The 21,701-nt window shown below is 31.4% G+C and overlaps 1 protein-coding gene across 8 annotated transcripts in view; it reads left to right on the top strand.

Annotated features, from left to right (window-relative positions):
* Positions 1 to 3,769: 3,769 nt before the first annotated feature.
* The window catches only part of LOC148615563 (WD repeat-containing protein 7-like), a 36,785-nt gene continuing 18,853 nt past the window's right edge, over positions 3,770 to 21,701 (top strand). Inside the window, exons 1-13 of one of the 8 annotated variants that reach the window (XM_088581927.1) lie at positions 3,778 to 3,905; positions 4,264 to 4,326; positions 5,398 to 5,569; positions 5,941 to 6,047; positions 6,498 to 6,576; positions 7,736 to 7,904; positions 11,078 to 11,148; positions 11,575 to 11,691; positions 12,281 to 12,337; positions 14,582 to 14,727; positions 15,101 to 15,127; positions 17,477 to 17,491; positions 20,699 to 20,789. In XM_088581927.1, the coding sequence (XP_088438053.1) occupies positions 5,408 to 5,569; positions 5,941 to 6,047; positions 6,498 to 6,576; positions 7,736 to 7,904; positions 11,078 to 11,148; positions 11,575 to 11,691; positions 12,281 to 12,337; positions 14,582 to 14,727; positions 15,101 to 15,127; positions 17,477 to 17,491; positions 20,699 to 20,789 (1,041 nt within the window). In that variant the 5' untranslated portion in view covers positions 3,778 to 3,905; positions 4,264 to 4,326; positions 5,398 to 5,407. Of the gene's footprint in view, positions 3,906 to 4,263; positions 4,327 to 5,397; positions 5,570 to 5,940; positions 6,048 to 6,497; positions 6,577 to 7,735; positions 7,905 to 11,077; positions 11,149 to 11,574; positions 11,692 to 12,280; positions 12,338 to 14,581; positions 14,728 to 15,100; positions 15,128 to 17,476; positions 17,492 to 20,698; positions 20,790 to 21,701 lie in introns of all 8 variants that reach the window. The other 7 variants (XM_088581926.1, XM_088581931.1, XM_088581929.1 and 4 more) reach the window with 7 other exon arrangements.

The following is a 21,701-nucleotide window of genomic DNA, read 5'->3' as shown; positions in this document are numbered from 1 at the left end:
AAATGGTCTACCTGGGTACCTATTACATCCTAGATGGTGACTTTCCTTCTAAACCTGTATGGAAATTTGTAGTTAATTATAGTGCAATTGATGAGAAGCAAACATCAGATTGGAACAATCGTATAAACAATGATAGTGACTTTTCGAGATTTCGAAACCTTCACCATAATATTCAATTAGCCCTCTTCTGGGAGAATTCAAAAACGTTTACGGAAATTAAGAGATCTTATTTTGTTACAAAACTTTGGGCAGAAATTCCATATTCTTCTTGCGATGTATGTACTTACTGTAACATACCGTTCCAAAATATTTATATCCATGCATGCTTAAATTGTTGGTCGACTTGGCTTCTACAAGATGTCTGGTGGGATATTGTAATTAACAATTATCCTCTTAACAATTATAATGATGAGACAAAATAGCTGTGAAGGGTACCAAATACAATCCTGGATAGTGACGAGTTGATAAACTTTACCAAACTGTGTCACGTGGTTCATTGTACTCTCCAATATTCTAGAGCGACAAGATGAGCTAATACACACTAAGATAGTATAGAAAGTATACATGTCTTTGAAATCATGATGTGACTTGTAGATATATGTGTATATATATGGTTTATACTATGCTATACATACTAATATTGTTCATTGTACATGTAATATAATGTTGTCAGTTATTCCGTTATTATAATATTGTTCATTGAATCTCTGTAAAGAGGAAATAAAGATATGAATGAACGAACAATTCCCCAATGTAGTGGATGATAAAAGAAAAAAAAAGTGCCCTGCTCTAAAAGACACTAAACAGAAGGGTTATAAGGCACATATACTTGGTAAGGGATAGACTCTTCATAAATGGATTAATCCACTCAAAATTCCAATGACTTCAGCAATTTTTGGAAAATAGAAATGGATACCGCGATGCACAATTGTCGACTTCGCCGAAGGAACAAGATAGACTATACAAAAGACAAAGCAAAAAAGCAATGTATAAAGTACTTAAAATGGGAAGGAAATGTACATTACAAATAGATTTATTTGATAAAATGGTGAAACCAATTTTATTATATGGTTGCGAGATCTGGGGCTTTGGAAAAACCGATATTTTGGAAAAGTTTCATCTAAACTTTTGTAAAATACTTTTAAACTTAAAAACGTCTACTCCGAATTATATGGTATACGGTGCACTCGGTAGACTTTTGACTGAAATTAACATAAAAGTACGACTCATATTATGTCGTAAATTGTGTAGTCGGAGAGGTCGAGGGCACGGCATGGCTCCACGAGATGTCGACTGCCTCCCCGTCCCACACGTTAATATGAACTCTCTTTTTTTGAGTGACATTTTGTTTGTTGGGGAAAACTAGTTCATGGTAGAGTCCTGGTGGAGTGGTGGTGTTTTCTTGCTATATCTGGCATGCATGTAGTTTGGTTTTGTGTCCGTGGCCCATCGGACACTGCATGCTTTCGAGGCTGGCCTGGTAAATAAAGATATTAAGTCTTTACTCTTTATTGTCCTGAACGTACACAGTGATCAAAATATATATTTGTTTATAATTTAAGCTAATATAAAAGTTAGAAATAAAATATCAAATTTAAATTGTTCACGTACACAGTGATCAAAATATATTTTTTTATAATTTAAGCTAATATAAAAGTTAGAAATAAAATATCAAATTTAAATTGTTCACGTACCTGGTAAATAAAAATATTAATTTTTTACTCTTTATTATCCTGAACGTACACAGTGATACCAGGGCTGGGTTGAGCTCCCTTAAAAAACCCAGTATCACGTGCTGTCGGACCTGTCTTTTATTTAATTTCCAAAGATGAATATTCATAACGCCTTAGTATAGGAAACGTTTGGTTATGTAAGATTACGTTTACTCAAACTTACTTTATCTTTTTTGATGTCTGATACCGTTTTAATTTATTTATCCTTAAACAATGGAAACTATTACCCAAAGCAATTAAATATATTTTGCTAATCTCTATAAAGTGTCAGTTGTTTACCTAAATTAGTAGCAAGACAATGGAGCAAGTACTAAAAAATTCAAACCTATCTCGTCTATCGTCACATATTACGTATTATTTAATGTTACAAATATTTCTTTCTTTCGGCTAAATTTACGAATATGTTAAGACATTATCAATTTACTTAAGCTAAAATGCAATTTTATTTATTTTTAATTTCTGCTGAATCATATAGAATTTTACTGCATCACACTCATGTCACATTTGGGCAAAACTTGTGGTCGGTAAGCATTCCAAAATTTCATGTATATTATACAAACTTGCTAGAAGTGTGTTATCTAAATCATTGCAATACCTTAAAGTTTTCGAACTTTATGTCAACTAAAAAGTCGCATCTACTTCTTAAACTCTGTAGTTTAATCAAAGATATCTAAGTTCCGACCAAGCAAAATAAAAAGGAGCCCAACATGCTAATCCCTTTCACTATTCACCATGGCGTTTCCAGGTGAGCTATGTAACCAACATGTCTGACCGCGGCAACATGCTCCACACATCATTCTTTACAAATAATTTGCAAAGAGTTGCCGTTTGAATATCAACGATTCCGTATAAGACACTTTTTAACCCTAATAAAACTACCCCCCCCCCACACAAAAAAAATAATGACAATGATAAATATATTACAACCTATGATATATTAATTGAATACATATTGATAACCATGGCCGAAACGATCTACGGCCGAGATAACTAGAGAGTCAAATAAATATTCAGGAAATCTTTAAAAAAAAACATTTTTCTTAATCTTAAAATATGCTTTTCTAGCCATGTCGACTAATGCTTTTATAGCTACATTAAAATACTAATAAATTTCATGGTTAAATATATATGTACATTCGAGACTTTTTCAGACACTACGCATAAATTTAGAATTACTTTTTTACATAATTTTAAAGCGCATCCTCTGTTTTTTTCTAAAACTTCGAACAACCACCAAGTTTACTTCTGTTTGTATTATCCTTGAATTATTAACTTTATCATTTATCTTTGAACGAATAATTTAACGTGAGTTTTGTTTTACGGCGCAATATCTATGCTGATCTTCGACATTAAGGCTGGAAACCACTAATTCCACTTCCCATAGGCTTCTATGCTAATTTCACAATATTCAATGGCTTTTCTGGACTTTACCTTAACTTTAACTTGCAGACGACTATATATCAGTATGATTCTTCATATGTCAGCTCACAATCCTCAGAATAGTATGTGGTGTTAGCAGACTTGTAGTGCAGTACTGGTCACCGGAAGTCATTGGTCTATAAATAGCATGGGAAATCCCAGTGTTTTCACAAGATAGGGGTATATTTAGAAATCATTATGGAGATTATACTTCACGTCACAAGAAGCAAAATGCACCTATAAAATGTACAGAAATATTTTTCCTTTCAGAAACTGTTTAAATTTTCAAAATAAAATGAGAACTTTTTTTCACAGCAATATGAAGAACAGGGGTAATTTCTGCGTATGACTATTTGCACGTTCCAAATGCCCATTGGTTGCATTGGTTGTCTGTAACCTTAAAAATCCGGCAACGACGTTTTCCCGATATTTTTTTGCGATTTAGAAAATAAATGCGTATGAATATATGCGTTTGTTTGTTTGTTTGACTGTTTTTTTTTTTGTTTTTTTTTTACAGAAACTGTCTTATATTTTATCATCATTTGATCATCCATATTTTTGTTTCTTCTTTTTTTTCTTTCTAAAGTTCCAAATGGGTACCTAACAGAAAATATAATTTTGATCATTTTCATATGCGTTCGTTTCCGGAAAAGATGTTGTTAGGCACATTATCATTTGACAGTTCGATCTACATATATTTGTGAATTTACCTAGAGAATAACCCCGTACTATGTCTACATAATATACAACTAAGTATGTCGTCTTAAAAAAGAGTAAAAAAGTTGCACTGTATCTTATATTTTCAATATACATGCATTCACATGACCGTGTCATGTTTACAAATGTGCTTGATTATCTCTTTTGGGATTCAGTGTCCGGAGCTATTTTCTGATTTGGCCGCCCACTGGGCACTGAATCCCAAACGGGAATAACGTGCTTGATTACTTGCATGTTATTTATAAATTGAATGTCATGTTGTTTTAAGTTTATGTGTATGTCTTGTGTTTATTTATGTCGGTTTTAAAAGCTCTACAGAGCTTATGTTTCCTGTTTGATTTATCGACTTTAAATAAAGTTTACTTAACTTGACAAATAATGATATTTTTGGCAGGATGCACAGGTACTCCAACAACATAAGAGGTTGGAATTCGGATGGCACCAAGTAAAAGAAGAGGTTGTCAGGCACTTATTTCTATCAGTGACAAAGCTTTACTATCCACACGTACCCCTAGAAAAATCAGTCACTTTTTTTGTGATAATTTACACAACACAATTTGGTCCGTCTTTTTACTCAGATACACTCAAAAATACTCAAATACACTCAAATTAACATGGAAGTGCCTTGAAATGCTGTTAAAAGGACAGTTAAATATATATTCAGGGCAAATTAATCATAAATATCCCAATTTATTCTTTGATCTCGCAAAATTGTAACAAATAAGCAAAGATACAATGACGGAGATAACAAGAATTTCTGTACCCGATTTTAATTACAGATTAAGATTGTTTCGGTATAATATAAAGTCCTTGTTTTGGTTGACAAGTGGTGTTAACTGTAAATAATTAGAACAGTTATCTCTAATAATAAAATGGATATTCATAGAGGCTGACTAATTTGAATTGCAATAAACACTGACATCAGTCAATTTTTTTTCAAATAAAATATCAGTTTTGCTGAAATTTGAAATCTGGTACAGAAATTCTTGTCATATCCATCATTGTATCTATGTGTTACAACTTTGCGAGATCAAAGCATAAGACATAAATATTTGGATATGTATGATTAATTTGAACATCTATCAAACTGCCGTTTAAATAGTATTTCAAGACATTTACATGTTAATTTGAGTGTATTTGAGTAAACAGACAGACCCATCAGAATTACATTTATTTCCAAATTTACAGTAAACAGAGTTTACATGTACATTTATTGCTTATTTGTTTTCAGAATGTTAAGAAAATCTTGCATGTACATGTACCTTACAATTAACCTGTGACACCTGCAGTTCTGCACTTAAAAAAAGACGACTTCTATACCATATTAAAACTAATTTCCATAGAATGTCTCTTAATGCAGTGTATTTGTCTGCTTAACTGTTCCATGTATTAACTTTTCAGTGCAACTACATGTATGCATCTTTTTAATTTTTATGTCATTGTTCAGCAATACAATGTTAATGAAGAAAAATTATGATGATGTTTACATGTAATGCAGTATGTTTATGCATTATGCGTTTCATTTTAGCCCATCTGCAATGTCTTCTGGAGGAAATTTAGTCGTACCAATGGTACTATGGGGAGATAACTGCCCTACACACTGTATATCTACAGTTCTGATGACCCGAGATCAAAGAACAATCATCACAGGTTGTAATGATGGCCAGCTTGGTATTTGGGACATTTCAGATAACTTTCAGGTTTGAAAACTTGTTTCATATATATTGTTTTGTCTGACAAACTTACCATTTTTCTTTTTTCATGGTTATCTTTGATTTTATTTTTCCACAACTCTTTTGTTTTGAAAAGAATATGTGATGTAGGTTGTTGGGATTACAGCTCTTGTTCATGAAGACTTAAAAATTTGCAATATGTAGCATATTGTAAATGCATTAATTACAATTCTTTGTCTTGTTCATGTAGTTTCCAGTGATTGCAATATTGAGAATGTATATGGTATATTTTGATGTGAATTAATTATATTGCTTTAATGGGTGAAATGTTTCAATCTAGGATAATAATGTCCTTGGAAAAGTCCCGAATTTTTCATTTGTTTTGTTTTTAACGGCAGATCTATCCAAGGAGTGTTTTATTCGGTCACACCTCTGCTATCAGCTGTTTGGCATTAGGAAGCAACAAATCTGATACCCCTTATGTTGTCAGTGCTGCAGAAAATGGGTAAGATTTTGTTCAATGAAAGATCAATAACATGATGATTTTACAACTTTAATCATACAATTAATCATATGCTTTACAAGTTTCACCTGATGATACTCAGATTAAATGTATGATTCAATCTACTTAATACCACGGTAACAGTAGTATTTAGGGTTAATTATTAGTTTTATTGTTTTTAATTATAAGTAAGTCTAATGTCTTCAACAGGCTGATGTTAAATTTGAATAAACAAAAAATCTAAACATTGCCTTTCATAAACCTCAAGGCACATTTATAGTTCTACTCCAGAAAGGCAGAAATAAGTAAATATCATACTATTCCAACAAAAAACAAGAGACAAATTTTGAAAATTGCACTTTTCTAAAAGGCATGATCCAAAGAAATTAGATATGATACTAAAAGTGATAGTTAAATTATGTTTATAATGTACTTCATGTATTTGTTTTTCAGTGAGATGTGTTTATGGGATATTAGTGATGGTAGATGTGTAGAATGTAACAAGTTGTCTGTTACACACACAAATATGCAGGTAATCATTCCTTCTGTCACACACATAAATATGCAGGTAAATCATTCCATCCGTCACACAAACAAATATGGAGGTAATTCATTACTTCTGATAGACACACACATATGCAAGTAATTTTATTTTTTCTCTCGCACACATAAATATGTAGGTAATTCATTCTATCCGTCACACAAACAGATATGGAGGTAATTCATTCCTTCTGACAGACACACACATATGCAGGTAATTTATTTTTTCTCATGCACACATAAATATGCAGGTAATTCTTTCCATCCTTCACACAAACAAATATGGAAGTAATTCATTCCTTCTGACAGACACACATGCAGGTAATTTATTTTTTCTTGTGCTCACATAAATATGCAGGTAATTCATTCCATCCTTCACACAAACAAATATGGAGGTATTTCATTCCTTCTGACAGACACACACATAAGCAAGTAATTTTATTTTTTCTCTCGCACACATAAATATGCAGGTAATTCATTCCATCTGTCACACAAACAAATATGGAGGTAATTCATTCCTTCTGACAGACACACACATATGCAGGTAATTTATTTTTTCTCGTGCACACATAAATATGCAGGTTATTAATTCCTTCTTTCACACACACATACAAATATGGGGGTAATTCATTCCATCTGTTACACTAACAAATTTGCAGGCAATTCATTCTGTCACACACTCAAATATGCAGGTTGTTTATTCACATTTGTACACTGCAAATGTGCATTACAAAATCTTTGTGGTGTTCATGTAATGTATGTCAGTCAACACATTTCTGATATATACGTGGACATGTTTAGTTGTAAATATGTAAATCACTCTGTCTGTCCATCACATGCAGGATTTACATGTAGGTAAGCCTTGATGCTTTTATCAGCATGAAACAGACAAACCATTACAAAGTGAACTTTTAAATTATGGTCATCTTAATGTGAAGTGCTTAATTTAGGTTTATAAAGAAAAAAACTTCTACTTTTATCATAAATTTCATGGTAGACTGGATTATTTTTATCATTTCATCTGTCTTTTTAATTATCTAACTAATGTAAAATAGATTTTACTTTTTTATTGCACATTGACAGATACTGAACAAAAGTAGTGGTACTCATATATTTGTATATAATGTAAAATATTGTTATTTTATTTTCAGTCTTACTTGTTCAAGAACTCTAAGGATCTTAGACTTGTTTGTAATGGATATTACCCAGAAATCCTGATAATTGACCCTTTGACCTTTGAGACTATGTACACATTGAGTTCTAAAGTGATGCCTGATTGGATCAGTGCCTGTTGTGTTTTACGGCCAGTGAAGCGAGACGGTAATTTTTTAAAACATGCCTAAGGAGGTAGCCCTAGGGTAAGGGACACAAGTCTTAAAAATCATTGGAATGTTTGTATTTACCATTTTACATAGATCTTATGTAAGCATTGAAGTAATTTGGACTGATTTTATTCTTTTTCAAATCAAAGCTTGATATGCTTTAGTGAAATTGAATATAATACAAACATATCACTGATTTCATGAGTTATGTCCCTTACCTTAGGTCTATCTCCTTAAATTGACAATCTTGCAGTATCTAACCTTTGAAGTACCATGGCTTTCTTCTGGTAACTTATGAGTAGCCTGGCTTGTCAAAGAGCTTAGGAAGAAAAAGGTTTATCAGTTGAATGAATTCCAATTTCTTGTTTTAACTCTCAACAAACCAGTCTCAACATAAGAAGAGTATGGAGTACTTTTAAGATTTAGATATAAATATAGCTTAGAATATGATGTTTAGTATCTTGACCCACTGGCTCAGTTCAGGATGTCTGTTTTTTCCTATTTTCCATATTTCATATGAAAAATATTTGGTGATTAACCTAAAAGACCAAAATACAATATTTCTGTTGTTTTGTTGTTGTAATTCTTCTTTTATTTTTTTTGAATACTGGGAAATAACTGTTGTTTATGGGGTGCCAATTTTTGTGATTTAGTAAACCACGAAATTTGGTTCCCAATGAAAAGGAAACTTCTCTTTTGTTTGTATAATAGAAGTGTAAAATCCAAGAATTCAAGAATCCTTGAACTAATAATTTTTCCCTGAACTATGAAAAAATTGGTACCCGCGAATAAAAGTACTTTCACTGTATATGTTATGTTGCATGGCCTCAAGTTCTGTCTAACCATTTTTCAGTTAAGTGAAATGCCTTTTTTATTTCTGACAATCCTTATTCATAGATATCTAAGTATTTTGAATGGCATATTATTTTGTGCACATGTGAATTTAATGCTGAATACTGCTTGTAATTTTATAGGTAGAACTAGTAAGTATCCATTTAAGGTATACCTTCCAAGCATGAAATTCATTCAAGTTCAAAGTTCACTTGGGCATGTACCAATTTTTTTCATATATATATATATATATCTTTATTTCTAAATAAACCTCTTTACAGTGGTATAGAGAATGTAAATTAAACATAATATATAACATTGACAATAATAAATTCACAGTTTTCATATATTATTTTTAGGTTACGAAACAGTAATCAAGTATAATAGTAATTTTAACTACATTGTATAAACAAATAAATTCTTAATTTACCCCGGAGAATTTAGTCGTTTAAGTATAATATTAATAAACTTACATAATTTACCAAGCTCTGAAATGTTTGGAGTTTGTAAAAGACCTCACATTCTCAATATATTGGGTCATGTTCTATATTTCACTTTTAGAAAATTTGTCCTGTCATTCTGGAATGCAGGGCAAACAAATAAATAATGAAACTCGTCACCAATTTCGTGAGAGTTACACAAATTGCAATTTCGCTCACTTCTCTCCATGTTTCTCCATCTACCAGATTCAATAGGTAGATTATGATTGGTAGTCCTAAATCTACAAAAAATAATAGCTTGTTTGGTGTCCAAAAGTTTAAAATAATTTTCGAATTCAAAATTTTCGTTAAAAATTCTGTAGTTGAGAGCTTTTGGTGAATTTTATACTAGAGAGACCCAAGACTGGGTAAATTGATCTACCAATTTCTGTTTTACTATCTTATAGAGCCAAATATTACTAATAAAATTTTGTGTATCCCATATATTTGACATTCCACAATTGTCTAAAATAGATTTGACATAATGTACCCAAGTTATGGTTTTACCATCTAAGATTTTTCTTAAACATAAATTGTATAGTATAACAGGCAGTTTCTCTGGTTTTCCTGATATTAGTTTTGACCAGTAATTGATCATTCTCAATTTAATACTAATTTCGAGTGGGTATCTGCCGAGTTCACCATAGATCATATAATCTGGAGTTGAGGTTTTTAAATGTAAAAGCATTTTGCAAAATTTTAAGTGAACTCGTTCAATAATACGAACATCTCCCGCTCCCCAAACTTCACAACCATACAAAAGTATAGGCTGAACTACCTTGTCAGATAATTGCAATTGGGTTTCAAGTGATAGATTATGTAAGTTGCCCTTTTTCAAAATGTCATACATGGCACTGGTCGCCTTTCTTACATTAACCTGTTTGGCCCGTAGGAAACTACCTGTTCTTCCAAAAGTAACTCCTAGATAATTAAATTCGTTTACAATTTCTAATTCTAATTTGCCATATTTAAATAACAAATTATTTGGTAATCTACCTCGAGAAAAAATAACAATTTTACTTTTGTCTGTGTTAACCTTAAGTTTCCAAACATCACAATATTCATATAAGGTATCTAATTGCTTTTGCAAGTCATCCTTAGATTCTGCCATTAGAACAGTATCATCAGCATATAATACTGTATAAAGTTTCAAGTAGTGATTAAGTTCTACTTCAATGTGGTCGGAAATATGTGATAAACCAGTTACATTTTTGTTTTCAAAGAAATTATCTAGATCATTCAAATACAATGCAAAAAGTAGGGGTGAAGTTATGAATTTATGTTCTGATTTATCTGTGCATTATCTTTCCTTCAATCTAATTAGCCAATGTTTCCTTTCAGTTAATTAGTTGATTAATAAGAGGCTATGGCTTGTGAAGCATTTTGTTTATAACTTAGCTCATTCTAACATTGTGTCATACTTATCTATCTCAAAGTAAAGTAGAATATAATTTTGTGTAAAACAGAAAAAAATACCTTAAGATGTAATGTTGATGTTCTACATGTTTTCACATTAAAGCTAACTTTAGCACTAATTGTTAACTCATGGGATATGATTTGCTTTTATTCATTCAAATAGTGGGATTGTTTCTTATATCAACCATTCAAACTGGATTTTTTCTTATATCAACCATTCAAACAGTGGGGATATTCCTTATATCAACCTTTTAAACAGTAGGGTTCTTGCTTATATCAGCCATTACAATTCTTTATAAGTTTTCTTGATTTTTTTTTATTTATAGCAAATGAACTGCTATGAAAAGAATGCATCATTCTGGGATATGTACAAATATTATTTTAAAACCTGTTTTTTAAGCTAAACAAAAGTGAGAAAATTTATTTAGACTTTGTCATATTTTAGATGATGTACTATTAGCCATCACAAATTCTGGTGCTGTGAAGATTTGGATGTTGACTGGTTATGAAAACAGGGTATGAATAAAAGATATTCAAGTCATAATAATCACTTCAAAGTTTGAATTCAGAAATATATTACCTACAAAAAAATGTAACATGTCTACAATTTTAAAAGTTGTGATGAATTGTAATCTGTATATTGTTTGTCTGGGTCCTGGTTGCACAGAATCATAGACATTGTTGAAACCACTTAATGATGATACAAACCAAGTTATTTGTTGTCTATTACATTTGTAATCTGTTAATCAGTTTTTATACCCCCACTTGGGGGAGGTATATTATGTCCATAGAGTCTGTCCATTCATTTGACCATCCAAAACTTTTTCCTCACAGATTTCTCTGCCACTACTTATTACAATGACTTGATATTTTGACAAATGTTTTTATAGGTATGTCATATCATGGGGTTTTATTTCAATTTGAATTAATTCTTTTTTTCAGGCACAGCCAGTATTTGAAGAAGAGTCTAAACAGATACGTTGTTTGAATGCTGAGACTTTAACTTGCTGTCAGTTTAATCAGAGAACTGTACTGATAGTGTGTTCCAAATATTGGCAGGTAAGTTATAAGGTTATATTCCAGATAAACATACAGGTAAGTGGCTTGTTTGTAATCTGGTTTCATCTTTAAGCTTGGAACATTCTCTTGCATTTTCTTTTGAGGTTGTTACAATTTTATTGTCATTTTGAAAAGCTTGTTAATTGTTTTAGTAGATTTTAAACTGTTACAATAATTTGATAGATAGATCTTAAGTTTAATGGTGGATGTAGTAAAATAATTACTTTGAAATCAAGGAGTTGTGACTTAGATACATGATTTTCTGAATTGTTGCGAAACAGCTTTGTTGTACATTTATTCAGCCATTTCAAGATATTTACAATTTTTTTTCATTATTGTTGTTAAGGAGACTTTCTTTAGAATCTCATGTAAGAGTTAGTTAGAGTAGACATTATACCAGTTTTCATTCATTTGGATGGACATTACTCAAAATTAGAGAATTCTCCTCATCATTGCATGGTTGTTTTCCTATCTTATTAAAACCATTCTACTATTTCTGGGATCAAACTTATAATTAAACTGACTAATTCTGGGGGTATATCAAACTTATAATTAAACTGACTAATTTAGCATATCTGCCTATTTAAAGGTGTATGATTTTGATGTGAAATCATGTAGTGACAGAATTAAAGATAAACGGTTATTGGTAAGGTTGCATGTTAGATTTTCCAAATGAAACTTCTGTATGTTTGCTAATAATTTTGCAGTCTTTGCTAGAAGCTTTTTTGGACAGAATTTGTATCAAAGATGACACTGACATAATCATTTGGAGCTGAATACTTAAAAATTACTTTTCTTTGAAGTTCAGTAGATGGCCTACCAGGAAAACTGCTGTAACATAGTCAGACATTGTGTATTCATGAGTACTACAGCAAGGGAGATAACCTGTTTTTCAGTCCTATTCTTCAACGACAGTCATACCTATCACATTCTGTTCATCAATCATACTTGTCATTGTTCTGTTTCATTGGCTTAACACTGATCTATAGTGACTACTAATATAATGAAGCATTATTCACACATATAGAAGTCATTAATTATATTTGTAAGAAGATGTGCATTTTTTCATTTAATGAAGAATTAACTGGTAGATTTAGATTGTTTTATAGTTCAATTTTTGTTTGATTTCTGCAGGTAACAAGTGTGTGCCATGAAGCGATTTCAGAATAAGTCATTAATTATAATAGCTTCATCCTTAGTTTCTTACGACTGTGATATTGCCTATAGATGTTGCTAGCCTTGACATTCAAGTTTTACTTTCTTGAAAAAAAAAATCATAGTTTATAAAAGTCTATAAGTTAGTGGATTTTGTGTGCACTATTACTCAAAAAAAGTTTAGTAATATTGGTGTTAACCAGCCTTCAGACTGATTGGAAGGGAAATGATGTAGAGTTTCAGAAGTTTCATTCGTCTCTATATAAATTTATGTGAAATCCTTGTAGATAAATATATCAATGTTATAGTTTGCAACATCTTTGTGGTTAGCTTTCTTGGCACTATGAAAATTAGAACATATTTGTTGGCTCTATCTAACCTATAAATATTTTTTGTATCATTTATCCACAGTAGATGTTTTGTTTGTTTATATTATAAGATTGTTTGCTGTCAGTAATTTAGATGTGTAGATAATTATATTTCATATTAATCTAGTACATATAAAATTAATGAACTTGTCATATGTTGATGTTTGCTGGTTCTTGGTGAGAGTTATCTTCCTTTGACTGCTGTTCAGCAGTTGTATCTTGAAAATATGAAGATGTCATTTATTTAATACAGTGTATACTTCTGTGATTGGATATATTGTAGATTGCTATAAATGTTTTCTAATATGGCTTCAAAGGCATTTAGACTACAGCTGTGATAAAAATGACCAATGTTATAGTCTTAAGACATTCTTATTTCTGATGTCATTGATAAATTTTTATCCAATTTAACTGACATCACAGTAGAATTTTGCTTCACATAAACACGAAGTAACTACATGTAGTCTTATTTGAATTGAAATAATCCATGGATACCCCATTTTATAATTGTTTTATCATTGGCTGGCCATAAAATAAGGTAACATAAATTAAGATGGCCAACCCATGGTAAACCAGTGATAAAATGGATTTTTTGTGAATTATGTTTTGAGTAATTGACCGTAGAACTATCAAGGCAGATAAACGAGAAATGGTTAAACTTTAGTTTTTAGGGAGCAAGGAAAATAAATGATATCCAGCAAAGATTACAATTAAAAATTACTTTCATTCTTTGATAAAACTTTTAAGCAGGCTGATAAATCTTTTGGTTGTGTACTGGTAACTTCTCAGCTAACAAAAAAGGCGGCATTTATAATCATACTTGTGTAAATATATTGTGTACTTTTAATATTCTTTCAAACTCCAATATGTGAGGGAAATGTAATTGATAAAAGATAATAGTGTATGAATCAGTTGTTGAAAAGAGTTTTTCTGGTTTTTAATTTCCTTTGACCTAAGACTTTCAAATATGATTAAAATTACACCTTCTAATTGTTTCATTTAATCATTGTATGTAGGATCTAAAAACATTCCATTCTATTTTCTGTTCAGAGGACTTTTCTGATCAGCCAAAAGATCTCAGCTTACATCATTGTGAAAGCATTGTGTGGCTGAACAGAAAGTAGGATGGAGTATTCCAGCATCTATATGCAGTAACTGAATGAAACAATTTGTATGTCTAGTTTTCATATTGGATATTTAGGTGCCTCTATGCAGACAAAATACAGAATTTTATTTTGGATTTTAACCATATACTGGTATTTATTTTCCCCTGTTTTCAGTTGTTACAAATACATGTAAGATGCCATTAGGCAATGCCTCTCAAATTAGTAATAAATAAATATGCCGTTTTTTTTTTGCTATTTTAGATTTATGATGCTGGTGATTTCACATTGTTGTGTTCTGAATCCAATCGTTGTGGAGAGAGATGGTCAGGTGGAGACTTCATCAGTGTTGACAAGGTCTTAGTGTGGAGTAGTGATGGCAAAGGATACTTGTACAAACTACCGACTAAGTAAGTCAAGATACGCTATTTATCCTTCTGTTGTTGTTGTTAACAAGAATTAATTATATACTATGTTACCATAGTAACCTGGCAATAGTAATTGTTGTGTTAGTATAATTGAGGATACTCACAGTTCTGTACATAGATACTAACATTATGTTGGCTAAGCTTTAGTGTTTCAGGCTTGACAAATGATAAATTACTGGTAGTAAGGATTCATGTCATTCGTTATTGAATAGGCTGATTTAACATACAATAATGTAAGTGTACAATATCATTTCACACATTAACTTTATAAAATATCATTATACACTGTGCTGTGTTATTTCCCCACTTTTCTGCCACTTTTGATCATCACTATATTATTTGTGTTACATTATAGTTTGCTGAGAGGGAAAGTATTTTCCAGGTAATTGGTTTATTTCTTTTGTCAAGTCTGAAAGTTATCTGAACAAAACATAACTCACTTGCTTTATTATGGGTCTGTCATGGTAATTTGCTTTAAACAATCTTACATTCTTTGGGTTGGACAAATAAAAGATAAATAGAAATTTTTGATTCAGTCATATAAAGAGGGATTCTGTTAGAGCCCATGTTTATGGCAGCTTAGTTATGTTAGCTAGTGTCAGCTTTTCAGACTTGAAGTTTTGTGAATATGTTTTCAGTTCTTGTTTGTCACCTGATACTTCAGTTGCTTTGTTCATACTTATAAATTCACAATTTTAACTCTAACGGTAAACTTGAGAAGTTATTTATTGGAAGTGTTTTGTCCTGAACAAAGGACCAGGAGATCTGAATGGTTCCTTTGCTGTCCTGAACAAAGTATCGGGAGATCTGAATGGTTCCTTTGCTGTATATTTACTTTATTCTCATTTGATGTATTCATCACCATTCATAAGTCTTACTTTTTGTAGATAACCATTGTACTGTGTTTGTACTGATTTTCACAGTGTATTTTTTTATATTCATGAATTTTTCAATCTGTTATTATCTTTAAAAATAAATACAGGCTAATTGGTGTAATAAGTGTTTAGTATATGGTAACTTTTAAATATACTTGTGAAATGTTTTAAAACTACCGTTTGAAAAAAGAGCAATTACAGCCCAATTGTATTGAAAGATTTAATGTTAGGCATATGTTGCATTAGAATTCCAATTATAGTGTTCTGCTTCCCATTCAGTGATTTCTATCAATATCAATTCATTACATTGAATCACTTTTGTAATGGGTGAAATAAAGAAATTAGGGTTTTTACTTAAATTGCATTTAAAAAAAGTGGCATATTTGGCTTCTTCAATTCAAGTAAATGTACCAGTTTTTCGAAAAATAAAAAGATTTAACTAATTTAGTACATTTAAAAGCAACAAATATTACAATTCTCTGCCAATATCTTACCATACTTTAAATACCCTGTAATGACTTTATAACTAAGTTTAGATTTAAAATCATGGACTTCAATATATTATATATCTAGCAACTTTCAGCATGTGTTATTATATTGTCACATTTTTTACCCTTATAATGATAAAATGATTGATTGATTGATTGTTGGGGTTTTATGCCTGAGCAGCTATATTTCAGCTATATTCAGGCGATGAACATGAAATGGATGATAAAATGAACATGAAATGATGATGAAATGAAAAAATGGGATGGGACACAAGGATAATGGGTCGACAAATTTTGATTGCCATTGGAAATAGGAGGCGTGGGTAGTATCAGGCAGTTTAGCCTCCTGTGGTGGAGACCTGTGGTTCCTACTTTGAGAGAATACCACAGCATGGTTCTTTAACGTGCGAGGAATGTGGCATCTTTCCCAACACGTTGCACCATTATGGTTTACAGTAAGGTTTTCCATATTATGGCCTGACGACCCTAGTATGTAACATGCCAGGGATACCCCATTCCACCACCTGGGGCACACAACCCAGTTGCTCTGTGGGCAGAGTGCCTTAGCCCCCAGCCAGGGTTCTGAGCACCATTTAGATGCCTTTTATGACAAGCTAAGTGCTGCTGCAGGCCTTTTCTTTTGACATAAAATGATATGCATAATATCATAAGATAACATAATGACACTTACAACGAATCACTGTACAGCGTTTTATACCTCCACTCAATGTGTGGCTGGTTAATTGGGATCACCTTGTCCATCCATCGGTTGATCAATCTGTCTGTCTGTCTGTCTGTCTGTCTGTCTGATTTCATCACAATTATCTCGACTCCTGAATAGATGGATTTACTTTAAATATGTGGTTTTTTATAGTTCTGCATACATTGTAAGCAATGTTAGTTGCTGTTGACTTCCTGTACGAGTGTGGGTATACCTAGTATTTACATCATATGCAACATTATCTTTTACTAAGTTTAATTTATTATCCATCTTTTTGTCTCATCAACAAGCCCCTGTTTATACTTAAGTTGCCGATATAATGTAAGTAGATGGAAATTGAAGCTAATGTTTTTGTCACAGACATTTTGTTAGACATTAAGCAAAAATAATATGAGTATAATTTATACATACAATACTTACATGATGACTGTGTAGAAAAATTCAGCTTGGGTAGATATTGTTTTATCTTTGTTAAGGATATTTACATGTATATGTAAATAGCAGATTTGATGGATATTAGATATGTGTCCCATGCTGGAATACACAGTTTTATATAGTGATACAGATACTTAACATTATATGATCATGCTTCTATAATTCATTTATTACTTGTCACAGTGACATATATAATATCCTTATCATTACAGTTCTAGTTCTGTGGAGTGAGTAGTCCTTGTCACATGCTTAACATGCCTGCTTCTAAATAATTTCTGTTTCTCACTATTGGTTATCCCAGCATGCTATGGTTGAGGCACTGAGAAAGGACATAGAGTAAAAAGTGGTTGTCAATAGAATCAGCCATAGCAGTAGATATTTCCTTCTTGTTTTCATCCTTAATTCTCTGACTTACTGATATCACAATTTACATTTCCATGAAAAATTCATGTAGGACTATTTTAAAGGGTTATTAGAAGACGAAGTCATGCATTAACTACTTGCTGCCAATATTTATTATTTCAGTTTTTCAGCATTAATGGATGATGCTTTGCTGCTCTTAGTCTACATGTCATTAGTTCTGAAGATGAAACATGCTGGAAAATGCTTTTTTGCTTTAATTTGGCTTCATTAAAAATTTTCATTTAAGTTCATTTTAGCAAGCTTTTTGATGTCAGGATTATTTGCATGAATGATTGAGGGTTTGATACATAAAATACCTGTGCATGTAGATGTCTTAGTTGCTCTCATTTCATCTTCTTAATTTTGATATCAATCAATGTTTGGTTCCAATCAGTTTGTATCATAACAATGTACCTCTACATGATGTGTTTTACACATAACAGGTTACATGATGTGTGTTACATACAACAGTGCACATGATGTGTGTTATACACAACAGAGTACATGATGTGTTTTATACAAAACAGAGTACACGATGTGTTTTATACATAACAGAGTACATGATGTGTGTTATACATGACAGAGTACATGATGTGTGTTATACATAACAGAGTATATGATGTGTTTTACAACTTATATATAGCTTAGTACAGTACATGATGTGTGTTATACATAACAGAGTACATGATGTGTGTTATACATAGCAGAGTGCATGATGTGTGTTATAAATAACAGGGTATATGATGTGTTTTATAACTTATACATAACAGAGTACATGATGTGTGTTGTACACAACAGAGTACATGATGTGTGTTATACACAACATAGTACATGATGTGTGTTATACATAACAGAGTACATGATATGTGTTATACACAACAGAGTACATGATATGTATTATACATAACAGAGTACATGATATGTGTTATACACAACAGAGTACATGATGTGTGTTATACATAAGAGAGTACATGATATGTGTGATACATAACAGAGTACATGATACGTGTTATACATAACAGAGTACATTATGTGTGTTATACATAACAGAGTATATGATGTGTGTTTTACATGACAGAGTATCTGATGTGTGTTATACACATCAGACTACATGATGTGCCTTATACATAACAGAGTACATGATGTGTGTTATACATAACAGAGTACATGATGTGTGTTATACATAACAGAGTACATGATGTGTGTTATACATAACAGAGTACATGATGTGTCTTATACATAACAGAGTACATGATGTGTCTTATACATAACAGAGTACATGATGTGTCTTATACATGACAGAGTACATGATGTTTCTTATACATAACAGAGTACATGATGTGTCTTATACATAACAGAGTACATGATGTGTGTTATACATAACAGAGTACATGATGTGTGTTATACATAACAGAGTACATGATGTGTCTTATACATGACAGAGTACATGATGTGTGTTATACATAACAGAGTACATGATGTGTCTTATACATGACAGAGTACATGATGTGTCTTATACATGACAGAGTACATGATGTGTCTTATACATAACAGAGTACATGATGTGTCTTATACATAACAGAGTACATGATGTGTCTTATACATAACAGAGTACATGATGTGTGTTATACATAACAGAGTACATGATGTGTGTTATACATAACAGAGTACATGATGTGTCTTATACATAACAGAGTACATGATGTTTATTAATTTCTCTAAAAAACATCATAATACATTTTTTTATTAACTTAACTTCATTCATGTCTTGGTACTGTATATAAAGAATTAAAAAATAGATACTTCTTGCTTTAGGTAACAAAATGGCTGCCAAAATGTTGATGCAACTCTAAAACATTAATGTTTAAATGCTTGTACATGTTTTGTATTGTTACATATAGAGGCCTGCATTGTTCATATTGTACAGGGCTGTCCATATTAATATTGAATAGGGTTGTACTTTTTGGTATTGTGTAGAGCTCTAAATGTTAAAATTGTATTGAGCTGTACATGTTGGCAATGTATTGAGCTGTACATGTATCATTGTTATGTATTGGATAGAGCTGTACATGTATCATTGTTATGTATTGGATAGAGCTGTACATGTATCATTGTTATGTATTGGATAGAGCTGTACATGTATCATTGTTATGTATTGGATAGAATAGTAAATAGCTGTAATTATAGTGTTATGTAGAGCTGTACATGTGATTATTGCTATTTTGTTTAAAATCCCTTTGATCTTGCCATACAATAATTTTCAGGCTCATGCCAGTCGAGTGAGAATGAAAATTATTGTATAGCTGCACAACATATGCGGCATCTCATAGCACTCCGCCAAAAATATAGTCCCAATAGGAAACTTTGCAGCACTTATAAAACTTACATATTTAGGTTAGGAAAACTGAAAATAAACAGATTATATAATATTTTTTCATTTTGCGGGAGTTTCTCTGGCCCATTTTGTTGAAAAAATATTAAATAGTCTAATAATATTGTATGGGCTGTACATGATAGTATTGTACAGACATATGTTATTATTGTTTACAAGTTAATATTGTACAGAGCTGTAATGAAAGTGTTGTGAAAAGCTGTACATGATAGTATTGTACAGAGCTGTACCTGATAGTATTGCATGGAGCTGTACACAATAGTATTATATTACTTCATATATATGTTTTGTCTTTATTTTTGATATTATTGATAGTCATTTGTTAGTTTCCTTTGTTTTTCCACATATATTTACCAGTAGCATCACTTTGTTACTGCTAATTTTATTTTATTTATTTCTGTCTATGTCCATTGTATGACAGCTGTTTATAGAGAATATATTGTGTTTATGTTTTACTTATAGTTGTTTATCAAGAGACTTCTATATGTCAGATCATTTTATGACAGATTCTAAAAAAATGGTATTTTTTTTGTGTGAAGAGAAAATTTAAGCTTACATATGGTTTGAAGAAGTAAATGTCAAATACCAGTATATGTTAGCTTTAATAATATGATTCAACACATTCTATACCATTTTTCAGTGCTGATTCTGAGAGCCAGGAATACCACAAACACAGTCCACAGCCATCCTCACCTCATGCATATTATATATTAGATATGTATTCTGATGTAGTAAGTTGTCAATATACTCCTCAACATTTCCTATTATGTTCTTAAAAATTGAAATATATATAGTGGCAGCAATGTATTGAAAAAATTAAACGCATGAAGACCCTTATGTTCTAGGCTCTAAAACTTCAAGTTTTTAATCTTAGTTAAAAACTTATGTTCAGTGTATACCAGGTATGATCAGCTTTAAGATGATATCAAGTTAGTATACTTGGCTAAATCACAAAAAAAGTATCGTACATGATCCTAGTGTCTGTAGGTACTTTGTTTTTATGGACTACTTTCTGGTATATATGAGGCAACTAGTTCCCAAAGTAGTATTGTTTTAAATTAATTGGACAGTACTAACTACATTTAAGAAATGACTTACATTTTTTCTGGTCTATAAAGAAATAACCTTGAGGTTCCTGGTATTTCAAATAGACCGAAAAATATGTGACAGTCGTTCCTGACATCACAGTCACATTACTAAATTTAGTCTATGAGAATATGGACACAATTTTTTATCTAATCAGAAAGCATGTTACTTCTGAAATGAAATTATTAGTACATAAATATTACAACCTCTGAGATTTTTGTTGTGTTATTTTGATAAGTACAATAAAATGTGTTTCACTGTGAGACCCCATAAAAAACAAATGAAATGAAGTGTATTCAATTAAATGTATCAGTACATATGTACTTTCTGATAAACCTTACTTTTTATTGGCTGACCTGGCCGTAGGCCATGTGAGCTATTACCATCACTTGGTATCTGTCGTTGACAATTTTTCAAAACTCTTCTCCTCTGACACTACTTGTAGGGATTTTTTATCCATTGAAAAACATGGTCGCCATTACTAAAGATAGAACATAGGGGTCAGACATTAGTTTTTCGCATATATCTCCAAAACTGTTAGATTTAGCCAAATTCTT

Source organism: Perna viridis, chromosome 5, assembly GCF_037379345.1.
Source record: "Perna viridis isolate PV_CMFRI_1.1 ecotype Kerala chromosome 5, ASM3737934v1, whole genome shotgun sequence".
Lineage (NCBI taxonomy): Eukaryota > Metazoa > Mollusca > Bivalvia > Mytilida > Mytilidae > Perna > Perna viridis.
This window is presented reverse-complemented; position numbering and strand designations above follow the sequence as displayed.